The sequence below is a fragment of the Nycticebus coucang genome, chromosome X (genome assembly GCF_027406575.1).
Source record: "Nycticebus coucang isolate mNycCou1 chromosome X, mNycCou1.pri, whole genome shotgun sequence".
Taxonomy (NCBI): domain Eukaryota; kingdom Metazoa; phylum Chordata; class Mammalia; order Primates; family Lorisidae; genus Nycticebus; species Nycticebus coucang.
In genome coordinates, this window is record NC_069804.1 from 185,151,964 (window position 1) to 185,166,152 (window position 14,189).

Below are 14,189 nucleotides of genomic sequence, written 5' to 3' on the forward strand. Positions count from 1 at the left end.
CTGGGACAGGGATAGGGGAGAGGCGGCGCCCCTTGAGCTTGAGGTACCCGGCCGCCTGGCGACGCCGCCCCGCATGAGCTCACCGCCCCGCGAGAGCCGCCAGGCCCTAGGGAGGGGGCGCGCCCCCAACGCTCAGTAAGTCTACAGGGCCCACCTGGGCCCAACTGCAACGAAGCTGCATGGCTGAGTTAGGGAGAGCCAAGCGCTCCCCAGCTGGAAAGGCCCACCTCCAAGGCCACCTTCTCCAGGGAGCCATGCACCATCAGGGTCCCCCCATCATGAAAGTGACCCAAACCTGGGGTGGCCAGGCAAGCTGGATTCTGTCCCCCTGAAGGGGTGGGGGGCAAGCTGTTGCAGGTGTTCACTGAGCACCTACCACCAAAAGGCAGGGACCAGAGCACTGGGATGCACAAGCTGGGCCAAGTCTGTCTGTCCTGGAAGCCGGGAGCACAACTTACTGAATTTCCTCGAGCAGGATAAGTGTCGTCCGAAGTCTGGAAGCACTAGGCAAATGTCTCTGAACTGGGTGGGCACAGCCACGCCCTGGCACTGCCAGACTCTCTTCCTCTTCTATGTGCCCATTTCCTGGTAGCTTCAGATTCAGCTCAAATGTCACTTCTTTGAGGAAAGCCACATAAAGCAGTGTCATTTTCGCATTTTTCCCAGAACCCCCAAGAATTACATTTTGCATCTTGAGCCAGCACACACACACACAGACTTACATACGTAACGGGAACAGATGTTTCACAAAACAGTACTTTCTCTTACTACCTTCAAAGTACTCTGATATATATATATATTTGTGTTGTTTTTTTTTGAGACAGAGTCTCAGTATGTCACCCTTGGTAGAGTGCTGTGCTGTCACAGCTCACAGCAACTTCAAACTGTTGGGCTCAAGCGATTCTCTTGCCTCAGCCTCCCAAGTAGCTGGGACTATAGGCGCCCTCCACAATGCCTGGCTATTTTTTGTTGCAGTTGTCATTGTTTAGCTGGCCCGGGCTAGGTTCAAACCCACCACCCTCAGTGTATGTGGCTAGCGCTGTAACCACTGTGCTGTGGGTGCCAAGCTGTACTCTGATATTTTCTATTCCATTCTACTTCCTTTAAAAAGAGAAAGGGAGGGGGCAGCGCCTGTGGCTCAGTTGGTAAGGCGCCGGCCCCATATACCGAGGGTGGCGGGTTCAAACTCTGCCCCGGCCAAACTGCAACCAAAAAATAGCTGGGCGTTGTGGCGGGCGCCTGCAGTCCCAGCTACTCGGGAGGCTGAGGCAAGAGAATCGCTTAAGCCCAGGAATTGGAGGTTGCTGTGAGCTGTGTGAGGCCATGGCACTCTACCGAGGGCCATAAAGTGAGACTCTGTCTCTACAAAAAAAAAAAAAGAGAGAGAGAAAGGGAGGGAGGGAGGAAGGAAATGAGAGAGGAGTTTGATCACCTTTGCCAAGTGAACTTGGCAATATCCAGTTTAACACTTAATAGCAAGGTACAGGCCATCCTCTAGGCCTCACTGCATCTGCTGCTGCCTTTTCCAGCTCTGCTGGCAATTACATTTCTCACTTTGACTCACCCTGGAAGCCCCCCAACAGTCCCTGGGGTCTCTGCCTGCCTGCAACTGCTCCATCCAGTGGGAGGGCCCCGTGGGGTTTGGATTATCTTCATTTGCTGGATGAGAAGGCTGAGCTCAGGCCCGTGAGGTAGCTGTGCTAGGGTTCACAGCCAAGACTGCCTTTAAGGAGAGAAGATCACCTACCCACAGGTACCACAATCCAAGCCAAAGGAAGCACGGAACAGGTGGTGGCTGCTTGGCTGAGTCTCAGGATCCACACTGTATTGGAACCCTCTCCTTACTGCTACCTCCAACTCTAAAGATAAGCAGTTCTGTCTCTACTTTTTCCAGATCTGGGGAGGAGGGGATGGAGGTATGTACTGCACGAGCTGGTAAAGATTTGATATTTTCTCCCTGTGAAGATGTTGGAAAACTGCTAGACTGAGTTCCATTCCTGCTGTAAGGCAAGCTCAATCTCCAACCAGCCATACCAGTGGTTACAAGGTGAATGGAGGTGTTCTAGGACTTGAACACAGGCTTCTGGTTGGCTAACCAGTCACCATTTTACATTGGCTCCCACAATCTTCAACACATTAATGGTCCCAGTAATCATTGTCTTATGACTTTGGTTACCATCTGAGCAAATGTTTCAAATAATTTGAACACAACTTAAAAACCCAAAGGATCTTTAAAATCCTTGCAGAAGGGCTGGGCAATGGCTCACACTTGTAATCCTAGCACTCTGGGAGACTGAGGCAGGTGGATGGCTTGAGCTCAGGAGTTCAAGACCAACCTGAGTAAGAGTGAGACCCTGTCTCTAAAAATAGCTGGGTGTTGTGGCAAGTGCCTGTAGTCTCAGCTACAGTGCAGGAGGCTGAGACAAGAGAATCGCTTGAGCCCAAGAGTCTGAGGTTGCTGTGAGCTGTGATGCCACAGCACTCTACTGCAGGTGACAAAGTGAGACTCTGTCTCAAAAATAAAATAAAATAGGCCGGGCGCGGTGGCACATGCCTGTAATACTAGCACTCTGGGAGGCCAAGGTGGGTAGATTGCCTGAGCTCAGGAGTTTGAGACCAGCTTGAGCTAGAGTGAGACCTCGTCTCTAAAAAAAATAGCCGGGTGTTGTGTCAGGCACCTTTAGTCCCTGCTACTTGGGAGGTTGAGGCAAGAGAATCGCTTATGCCCAACAGTTTGAGGTTGTTGTGAGCTGTGATGTTATGGCACTCTACTGAGAGTGACAAAGTGAGACTTTGTTCTTGTTTCTTTTTTTTTTTTTTTTTTTTGTAGAGACAGAGTCTCACTTTATGGCCCTCGGTAGAGTGCCATGGCCTCACACAGCTCACAGCAACCTCCAACTCCTGGGGCTTAAGCGATCCTCTTGCCTCAGCCTCCCGAGTAGCTGGGACTACAGGTGCTCGCCACAACGCCCGGCTATTTTTTGGTTGCAGTTTGGCCGGGGCCGGGTTTGAACCCGCCACCCTCGGTATATGGGACCAGCACCTTGCCGACTGAGCCACAGGCGCCGCCCTGAGACTTTGTTCTTAAATAATAAAATCCTTGCAGAGAAAAGTTACCAATTTATTTATTTTTATTTTTTTTTTTTGTAGAGACAGAGTCTCACTTTATGGCCCTCGGTAGAGTGCTGTGGCCTCACACAGCTCACAGCAACCTCCAACTCCTGGGCTTAAGTGATTCTCTTGCCTCAGCCTCCCGAGTAGCTGGGACTACAGGCGCCCGCCACAACACCCGGCTATTTTTTGGTTGCAGTTTGGCCGGGGCCGGGTTTGAACCCACCACCCTCGGTATATGGGGCTGGCGCCCTACTGACTGAGCCACAGGTGCCGCCCTAAAGTTATCAATTTATTATTGATGCAAGTATCATTTATTATAAAGATTCTGAGCTTAAAAAAAAAAAAAAAGGGTGGCGCCTGTGGCTCAAAGAGTAGAGCGTCAGCCCCATATACCGGAGGTGGTGGTTTCAAACCCAGCCAGGCCAAAAACTTCAAGAAAAAAAAAAAAAAAAGATTCCGAACTTAAGGAAAGTGTTAACAGCTCCTTGTACACAGATACTAAAAAAAAAAGAAAAAAAAATTTTGTAGTTTTTGGCTGGGGCTGTGTTTCAATCCGCCACCTCCAGCATATGGGGCTGGTGCCCTACTCCTTTGAGCCACAGGCGCCACCCTGAAAATTATTTTCATGTTGACATTTTTTCCTTATAGCATTTTTTTTTTTTTTTTTTTTTGTAGAGACAGAGTCTCACTGTACCGCCCTCGGGTAGAGTGCCGTGGCGTCACACGGCTCACAGCAACCTCTAACTCTTGGGCTTACGGGATTCTCTTGCCTCAGCCTCCCGAGCAGCTGGGACTACAGGCGCCCGCCACAACGCCCAGCTATTTTTTTGTTGCAGTTTGGCCGGGGCTGGGTTTGAACCCGCCACCCTCGGCTTATGGGGCCGGCACCCTACTCACTGAGCCATAGGCGCCGCCCCACATTTTTTTTTTTTTTTTTTTTGAGACAGAGTCTCACCCTGTTGTCCTGGGGGTAGAGTGCTTTGGTATCATAGCTCACAGCAACCTCAAATTCCTGGGTTCAAGCGATCTTCTTACCTCAGCCTCCTGAGTAGCTGGGACTACAGGCACCCACCACAAGGCCCAGCTGGTTTTTCTGTTTTTAGTAGAGATGGAGTCTCACTTTATTCAGGCTGGTCTCAAACGCCTGAGCTCAGGCAATCCTCCCGCCTCAGGCTCTCAGAGTTCTGGGATTACAGGTATGAGCCACTGAACCCAGCCTTCCTTATAACCTCAATCTTGCTAAGATTGCAAGTTATACAATACTGTATGCTGCTTAGAAGCTATTCCCCATTCTTAAAGAAGCTCAGTTTTCTTATTCTTGACTTAGAATTGGCTGTACACTGTCACCTCCGCCTGCCCTCCCAAGAAGAACCCCCTGTAGACCCTCATTTCCCTGTACACACCCTTCCCAGCTCCTCTGATAACTGCAAACCCCCTACCAGGGAGCTCTGAAGCCACACCATCCCTCTGAAGACCAGTTCCTGGCTACAGGAATGTTTCATGAATGAATTGCTATATTGAGGGCCCCTGGACAAGTTGAGACCAGCTTGAGCCAGAGTGAGACCTCGTCTCTAAAAAAATAGCCAGGCGTTATGTCAGACGCCTTTAGTCCCTGCTACTTGGGAGGCTGAGGCAAGAGAATCGCTTATGCCCAACAGTTTGAGGTTGCCGTGAGCTGTGATGCCAAGGCACTCTACTGAGGGTGACAAAGTGTCCACAAAGACCCTAAGGGATCCTTATCTTTCTCAGATCGGGGGACAGGTGCAGAGTTTCTTGGCTCTGATGGCCAAGAGCTTGCCTGGCTTCTAGTGGCCTCAGATGGAGCTACACTGCAATGGAGCTGGACTGAGACTCCAGGTACCCACGGATGCGTGTGTAGGACCATTAGAGTTCAGCTTCCTGGTGCCCTCTGTGGTGGGACCTCATCATGGAGCAACCAGTTGGGGGCATAAAAGGCAGAATGCTAAGGCAGGTGCGGGGGAGGGGTGTTCCTTAGGGAGAAGGCAAACCTAGAATTCCTTGACCTCATAAGGAAACAACTTGGATCTGTATAGGGAGGGTGGCATGGGGGAGGGCTGAGCAAAGACTGCACACACAGGCCTCTGGGAGAGGGGCCAGGATTGCAGAAGGCTTGGTGAAGTGCTGGGGAATCTGATTCTGTCAAAACTAAAAAATCTGGGTGGGGTCTGTGGCTCAGTGGGTAGGACGCCAGTCCCATATACCAAGAGTGGTGGGTTCGAACCCGGCCCCAGCCAAACGGCAACAAAAAAATAGCCGGGCGTTGTGGCGGGCACCTGTAGTCCCAGCTACTCAGGAAGCTGAGGCAAGAGAATCGCTTAAGCCCAAGAGTTTGAGGTTGTTGTGAGCTGTGACACCATAGCACTCTACCGAGGGCAACATAGTGAAACTCTGTCTCTACAAAAAAAAAAAAAAAAAAAAAACACAAAAAACTAAAAAATCCATGAGGCAGCCTGAGCAGCCTGGAATCCAAACTGCCAGCCCCTCCCCAAGGCTCTCCTGCCTCATACTGCCATGCGTGGTGTCTTAAAGGACCACATATAACCTCCTCCCATATTGTTGGGGACAGACCAAGGCCTTGCCTTTGCTCTAAAACCTAGCCAACAGTAATTCTTCTTCATTAGGGTCTTTGTGGACAAAACAGGGCCCCATCTGTACCAGCAAACCTCCATGTACAAGTGGTATGTGACTCTCAGCTGGACCAGCCAGCCTGAATCTGACCAGAGTCTTCCCCTCTTTTCCTGTCACCTGCCCTCATTTGTGAGACCAAGGATGTACCTCTTCATGCTCCTAGGTCTGGGCCTAACCAGTGAGGGACTCCCTGGTTGGTCACACACTCCATTAGCTGGCATTGTTTAGAGTATGACTATTACCTCCTTTCCAATCTCCACAGAACATCCCCCCCCCAACTTTTTTTTGAGACAGTCTCAAGCTGTCGCCCTGGACAGAGAACTGTGGCGTCACAGCTCACAGCAACCTCAAACTCTTGGGCTTAAGCGATTCTCTTTCCTCAGCCTCCCAAGTAGGCCGGGCGCGGTAGTAGGCGCCCGCTACAACGCGGGGCTATTTTTTGTTGTAGTTGTCATGGTTGTTTTAGCAGGCCCAGGCCAGGTTGGAACCCACCAGCCCCGGTGCATGTGGCCAGTGCCCTAGCCGCTAAGCTACAAGCACCGGGACTTTTTTTTTAGATGGAGTCTCACTCTCTCCCCCTGGGTAAAGTGCCCTGGTATCATAGCTCATAGCAACCTCAAACTCCTGGGCTCAAGCCATCCTCCTGCCTCAGCCTCCAGAGTAGCTGAGACTAGAGGTGCCCGCCACAACGCCCAGCTATGGATAGCCCTTTCCTGACGAAGGCCCTCGCTGACTCCTAGCCACAGACCAGGCTCCTGCGCAAGCCAGAGCAGCCTTCCACGGTTTGTCACTCTCGCCACCCCGCCCCTGCCTCTGCACGGAGCGCACGACAACCTCTGCCTGGGCCCGCTGGCGTGCCCCGGTCCCTTCGAAGGCTGCTTCCTCCTGGAGCGCTGGCGGCCTCCTGGCCTAGTGCCTCATTTCCTCCAAGGTGGGGCGAGGGAGGAGGAAGGAAGAGGAGAGCAGAGGAGGCGGTGGGAAGTAGCGGGTGCAGGTGCGCAGGGCCGTGCAGACGGGGAAGGCGGGCATGGAGGTCTGCGGGGCCCTGCCGGACAGTCGCTTCCCCGGTGTTGCGCACGCAAAGCGCTCCGAGCGGGGCCTGCCGGGGCCCGCGCCTTCCGAGGATTCGCTCGTAGGATTCAGCCCCTGCCCTCTGCTGCCTGGGCAGCTGGGAGGTTGAGGAAGGGGGACGACGGCAGGGTGCGGGAGGGGGTGTGGCAGGGACCTGGCGGAGCCCTACTGACTCAAGGACTAGAGCCATCCCAAGAACGCCTACTTTGCCGACTCCCACTCCCCGCCTGGCTTCTCCCGGTTCGGCTCGCGTAGGCCCCGCCCCTTCAACGTCTAGCCACGAGGCGCCAGCGTGTGACGTCTAGGATCTTTGGTCCCGCCCCGCTCCCACGCCCGGCCCGCCTTTGCTGTTTCCTGTCGCCCGCAGACCCCGCCCCTCTCTTAGGTCTCGCCCAAATACGCTGGCGTGTGATGTCTGCGTCAGGCCAGCCCCTTCCTGAGCGCGCAGCCCCGCCCGTTCCCACAACTAGAGCGGTTTGCGCCCCTTCGGCTCCAGCGCGCGCTGCGCGCCTTCGTCCACCTGGAGCCAATGAGGTAAGCTGGTGACGCTTGTGCTCGCCAAGCCGGGCCCCCAGCGTGCAGCCCCGCCCCGCCCGCTCTCCAAGCCAAACCGGTATGCGCCGGCTGCTCCGTGCAGTTTGGCTCCACCCCGCGCAGCGCGCGCTTCCTGCAAAGCCGGCGCCTGTGACGCGAGGGTGATGTGCACGTGACGCGAGCGCGGCCGCTCCCGAGGCGCTCGCGCTGTCTCAGTCGCGCTCTGAGGTAGCGGTTGCTTGGTTTGTGTCGCTAGGCTCGGGCCGTAACCAGGCCTTTGCCACCCGCGCCGCCATGGACGATTACGCGGTTCTGTCGGACACCGAGCTGGCTGCCGTGCTGCGCCAGTACAACATCCCTCACGGGCCCGTCGTGGGTACGCGGCGGCGGGCGGGACCCCTCCCGGGACCCGCTCCCCGTGCTCAGCCCCGCGCTTACCCCAGTCCCTCCCTGCGTCCCCCTTCCCCTGGCCGGCTTCCCCCTGACTGCGACCCGCGCCCCTGACCGCCCCGTGTCTGGCCAGGCTCCACTCGCAAGCTCTACGAAAAGAAGATCTTCGAATACGAGACCCAGAGGCGGAGGCTGTCGCCTCCCAGCTCGTCGGCCTCGTTCTCCTATCGCTTCTCTGGTGAGACCCCCCGCCTGACCGCCTCCTGGATGGGGTCTGGGGGCTGTGGCAGCGCGCCGGCCCGAATGTGCGCTGGGAAGGAGGGAGGGAGGGAGGGACATCTGGGGCCCAAGTGGTTTTCCCTTCAACTCAGACTCGGATTCGGCGTCGGTGGACTCAGACATGTACGATTTGCCCAAAAAGGAGGATGCTCTGCTGTACCAGAGCAAGGGTAAGCCAGGCTGGGGCGGGTATCCTGGCACCTTCACCCCACTGTGTCACCAACCCCGGGCACAGGCAGACCCTGAGCCTCAACCACACCACTCCTCAGCTCCAGAGAGGAGGCCCTGAAATGGGATTCAGATTAGGGCCATCGAGCCAGGTGGGGGACTCCCATTCCTCCTTTGCTACCACTGCCCCCTTCTTAAGGCTATAATGATGACTACTATGCGGAGAGTTACTTGACCACCAGGACTTATGGGGAGCCTGAGTCTGTGGGCACATCCAAGGGCTTTCGCCAGCCTGGAACTTCAGATGCTGACACCTTCCACCACCAGGTGAGCTGGCTGTCAGGCACCCTCTACTTGGACACAACCTAAAGGATCATGCCTGGGTTTGGATGAATCCAGGGTACCACTGGGTGAAAATGGTGGCTCCTAGGCCTCCAGGGAGAGTTAGAGTCAGCAGACATCTTTTTGGCTGGGGCCCTGGTTTGGGAGTCATATGAGAGCAATTTGACTAGAGCATGTGGGGTATGCTGCACTGTGGTCTGAGATCTAGGCTTTCTGAGCATGGGGGCAGGAAGGGAGGATGCTGGGGCACAGGCCCATTGATTGACTTAGCACAGGTGATGAGCCCGTACACCAAAGGCCAGGAACCCAGAACTGTTGAGGGCAGGGAGCTGTGGCTTATAAGCAATAATCAGAGTAGCTGTGGAAGCTTGGACTGCAGGACATAGCAGGGCCATGTTGGCAGTGCCAGCTAGTCTCCTTACCCCACTTCTCTCCTGCAGGTGCGTGATGAGAGTTTTTTTTCTTCTGAAGAGGAGGGCAAGGATAGGTGAGTAGTGACAAGGCCTAGGTCCATGGGCTAGATCTGGGCCCAGGCTCTCTGGGATAACCTGTTCCTCTCTCTTACCACAGGGAACGCATGTATGGCCAGGATAGTGCCTACCAAAGCATCGCGCACTATCGCCCTGTTTCCAACATCTCCAGAAGCTCCCTGGGCATGTCCTATTATCCTGCATCCTCCTCTGCCTCATCTGTGTCCTCATCTTCATCTTCCTCTCCTTCATGGCTTGCCCGCCGAGCCATCCGGCCGGAAAAGCAAGCTCCTGGGGCTGCTCTGGGCCAGGATCGCCAGGTCCCACTGTGGGGGCAGCTGCTCCTTTTCCTGGTCTTTGCTGCCTTCCTGCTCTTTGTTTACTACTCTATGCAGGCCGAGGAAGGCAATCCTTTCTGGAGGGAGCCCTGAGGGTCTCGGCTTGGAAGCCAGTTCTTAGAAGTCCTGGCTGACTGCCTTAGTGTTTGCTGGGGGTGGGGGGTGGGGGCTTTCTGTGTGTTCTTGCTTTTGGGGATGGGCCTAGCCCAGGGCAGTGCTTGCTTCTTCTGCCTCGTCCTGCCAGGAAGGCAGCAGACTCGGGCCCTCCTAGCTATGGTGGACCTGGGTGTGCCTTCCTCTGAAGCCTCCTGGGCCTGCTTCCTCCGACCCTTAGGGCCTGGGAGAGCAAGACCTCACTCCTACTGAGGAAAACGTGGTTGTCATGCATGCCTCCTGTTCATTGTTATCTTGTTAGGGGGATTAACCAAAGGCCACCCTGACTTGTTTTTGTGGACACACAATAAAAGACTTTATTTTTAATGTGTTGGTTCTTCCTGCTGGGGGAGGCGTTGGGATCCCATGGCACTGGGTCTTGGGTTTCAAGGATCACCATCTAGCTTTGTTGGTGGTATATTTCTGCTTTAGTCTGGGGGTAGGAGTCAAGTAGTACCCATAGATGTTTGTTTTGTTTGTGAGTTTTATTCCCTGATTCATTCCCCCAAAGCACTTGTAACTACTTTATAAAAGTAACTATGGTACAATATGTAGAGAGAACACACTTGGAAACATAGGTGAAGCTGCACAAAGCACCAGTAACCTGTCAGTGTTTTCACTGGGGAGTCAAAAGTCAACCTCAATGTCTTGAGGGCAGCGGGTTGGAAAGGAAACAGGGCATCCTGGTGGTGGATGGCTACTCAGCCCTTGAAATTGCTGCTTGTTTAATGACATGGGGAAAGCTCCAAAGACTGAACTGCCCATTATCGCTGGACACTCAAAAATTCTTCACCTGTTTATAGACTTACTTCCTAGGCTTTCTGCCCCAGGTATGTATTTCACAGTCTTTTAAGGTTTACATGTATTTTTTTTTTTGAGACAGCCTCTGTCACCCTGGGTAGAATGCTGTGGCATGATAGCTCACACCAACCTCAACCTCTTAGGCTTCAGCAATCCTCCTGCCTCAGCCTCCCAAGTAGCTGGGACTACTGGCATCTACCACCATGCCCCACTAGTTATTTCTATTTATAATAGAGATGGGGTCTCACTCTTGCTCAGGCTGGTCTTGAACTCCTGAACTCAGGTGATCCACCCATCGTGGCCTCCCAGAGTGCTAGGTATATGTATGTTTTGTTTTGTTTTTGAGACAGTCTGATTCAGTTGCCTTGGGGTTGAGTGCTATGGCATTATATCTCACAGAAACCTCAAACTCTTGGGCTCAAGGGATCCTCCTATCCTCTTACCTCAACCACAATGCCTGGCTAGTTTTTTACTTTTTTTTTTTTTTGAGACAGAGCCTCAAGCTGTTGCCCTGGGTAAAGTGTTGTGGCATCACAGCTCACAGCAACCTCCACCTCCTGGGCTCAAGTGATTCTCCTGTCTCAACCTCCCAAGTAGGGTACAGGCGCTCGCCACAACACCTGGGTATTTTTTGGTTGCAGCCATCGTTTGGCAGGCCAGGCTAGATTCAAACCCACCAGCTCAGGTGTATGTGGCTGGCGCCTTAGCCACTTGAGCCACAGGCATCAAGCCATTTTTCTACTTTTTTTATTATTTTGAGACAGAGTCTCACTATGTCGCCCTTGGTAGAGTGCTATGGCATCACAGCTTACAGCAACCTTAAACTCTCTTGGGCTTAAGCAATTCTCATGCCTCCCAAGTAGCTGGGACTACAGGTGCCCGCCTATTTTTTTGTTGTTGCATGTTGTCATTATTGATTTTAGCTGGTCTCGGCCAGGTTTGATCCTATCAGCCTCCGTGTATGTGGTCAGCACCCTACCCACTGAGCTACGAGTGCCACCTAGTTTTTCTACTGTTAGTAGACACAGGGTCTGGCTCTTGCTCAGGCAATGTACCCACCTCAGCCTCCCAGAGTGCTGGGATCACTGGTGCGAGCCACCCGACCTATACATGCTTCTTAAAGTGGAAAGCAAGTGCTAGAGAAACCCAAGATAGAGGGCCACACGATGGGGTGGCACCTGTGGCTCAAAGGAGTAGGGCGCTGGTCCCATATACTGGCGGTGGTGGGTTCAAACCTGGCCCCAGCCAAAAAAAAAACTGTGAATAGAAAGCCACACAATGCCTTGTACTCCTGGCTCCTGGTTCCAGCTGCCAGCAGAGGACGAGGAAGCATGGATTGGTGCCAGCTCTCCCAAGGCAGATGGGAAGCAGGCCCTCTCACTTTTCATCTTGCTGTGGGAAGACAACATCCACATAGTATGTATACATGCACTTGGGGGCTCCTGAGCCTTCAGTAGCATGCAGTTTGTGGCAGGAATGGGATGTTCCCTTCCTGCTCCTGACCATTTCTCTTTGCTACATCCTAGTCTCCCCACCTTTTTGTGTGTGATCCTAAAAGTAATACATGCATGGTTCTGTTCATTTAAAATAGTCACAAAAGAATGAATCGGTGGGTGCGGTGGCTCATGCCTATAAGCTTAGCACTTTGGGAGGGCTAGGTGAGTGGATTGCCCTGAGATCACAGGTTTGAGACCAGCCTGAACAAGAACAAGACCTCATCCCTAAAAAATAGCCAGGTGTTGGCGGTGCCTGTGGCTCAAAGGAGTGGGGCACCAGCCCCATGTGCCAGAGGTGGCGGGTTCAAACCCAGCCTCCGGCCAAAAACTGCAAAAAAAAAAAAAAATAGGTGTTATGGCAGGCGCCTGTAGTCCCAGCTACTCTGGAGGTTGAGACAAGGGACTCTCTTAAGCCCAAGAGTTGAAGGTTGTTGTGAGCTGTGATGCCACATCACTCTACCAAGGGCAACAAAGTGAGACTCTCAAACAAAAAAAAAAAAAAGAGGAACAGAAGCCCTACTGGAGGATATCATGAATGAAAAAAAAAATGAATCACTGCAGTGCCTGTAGCTCAGTGGGTTGGGCGCCAGCCATATACAGTGAGGCTGGCGGTTCAAACCCAGCCCCGACCAGCTAAACAACAATGACAACTACAACAAAAAATAGCTGGGCGTTGTGGTAGGCACCTGTAGTCCCAGCTACTTGGGAGGTTGAGGCAAAAGAATCACTTAAGTCCAAGAGTTTGAGGACGTTGTGAGCTGTGATGCCACGGCACTCTACCGAGTGTGACGTAGTGAGACTGTCTCAAAAAAAAAAAAAATGAATCGCTTCTCATTTTCTTCCCACTCACAGTCTTAACCTCCCATGTTTGCTGCAAGCCCCACCCACCAGTGCCCAGTAGCTAGCTGTGTGGACAACTCCTGCCCCTCCCCATCCCAATTCCACCACAAGCGCCTGAGGCTGGTCCTGCAGCTGGCCTGTGGCCTAGATAGTCCATGGTGGGTTGTAGGCATGGGTATGGGATGCTACCTTGACAACAGGGAATTCAGCGCGGTACTTATAGCTGGATGGTTAGGGCACTAGCCACATATACCGAGGCAGGCAGGTTGGAACCCGGCCTGGGCCTGCTAAACAACAATGACAACTACAACAAAAAAATAGCAGGGCGTTGTGGTGAGCACCTGTAGTCCCAGCTACTTGGGAGGCTGAGGCAAGAGAATCACTTAAGCCCAAGAGTTTGAGGATGCTGTGAGCTGTGACACCACAGCACTCTACTGAGTGTGACATAGTGAGACTCTGTCTCAAAAAAAAAATGACAATAGGGACTTCATGGTCCCATCAGTAAGCCTGTACATGGGGGAGGCAAAATAAGTAGGATGCCACTGAGACCTGAGAAGGACACAGCAACAGCCTCCTGTTTCAGCAGCTGGTCACACATCAAGTACAGTAAGAGGAAGCTCCAACCTCGCCTCTGAGCACAGCTATCCCAGCAAGCACTTAACTACCCGGAACTGCTACTGTATGGCACTTCAGTCGGGGATGGATGAGAGAAGGGGAGGCAAGGGATGGTGGCAAGGTTGACATCCAAAAACTCTGGAGTCGCAGCTGCTGTGGAGAGGAACAGGAGTAGAACATGGAACATCCCACAAAGGACAAAAGAGATGACCAGGAATTAGGGAAAATGGCCCTCTCTAGGCCCTGAATCCCTGTGGCAGGTGCGGAGGAGGGGGGAAGCTGGGTGTGTGTAGCAACCACTGTGGCATCTGGTATCAGGAAAGAGGGAAAGAAGGAAATAGTCAACACCAGTGTAACACAGTCTCACTCATTTGTTAGTTCAAAAGGGATCCCAAACTCCACCAAAGATAAAGGGCTCCTATAGAGGGATGGAGGGCTGGTGGCAGCAGTGTCAGGTCCACAGCCAGTGGTGAGCCCAGGGGCGTTCCCCCAGTAAGAGGGTACCTAGGACTCTGTACCCTTGGAGTAACCGCCTCTTACCTTGAGTCACCCAGGGCCTAGCTCTCCCTTCCAAGAGGAATAAAGTTTTGCTTCCATTCTCCTTTGGGTGGCTGTAGCTCCTGGGAAAGTGGATGGGTCTTGGCCGACCAGGTGAAGGTGCTAACAGGGCAGACAAATTGGGCCAAGCACAGGCTGCTGTGCCTCCAGGTGGCCCCTCCTGCTACCCTACTGCCTGCAGGGGACCTCAAACTACTGCTCACATGCCTAATGAGGTGGTGTGATTGTATTTGTTCCCGTTTTTTTTTTGCAGTTATTTGGCCCGGGCTGGGTTTGAACCCACCACCTCCCGTATATGGGGCCAGTGCCCCACTCCCTGAGCCACAGGCACCGCCCTCCCGTTTTGTTTTTTTACTTCAAAATAAGATATG

At 53.2% G+C, this 14,189-nt stretch overlaps 1 protein-coding gene across 1 annotated transcript; it reads left to right on the top strand.

Annotated features, from left to right (window-relative positions):
• Positions 1 to 7,523: 7,523 nt before the first annotated feature.
• On the top strand, positions 7,524 to 9,829 carry EMD (emerin). Its single transcript, XM_053580948.1, has 6 exons — positions 7,524 to 7,744; positions 7,892 to 7,996; positions 8,130 to 8,207; positions 8,405 to 8,532; positions 8,988 to 9,034; positions 9,118 to 9,829. The coding sequence occupies exons 1-6, from the start codon at positions 7,663 to 7,665 to the stop codon at positions 9,446 to 9,448; spliced, it is 771 nt and encodes a 256-aa protein (XP_053436923.1). The 5' UTR covers positions 7,524 to 7,662; the 3' UTR covers positions 9,449 to 9,829.
• The last annotated feature ends 4,360 nt before the right edge of the window (positions 9,830 to 14,189 follow it).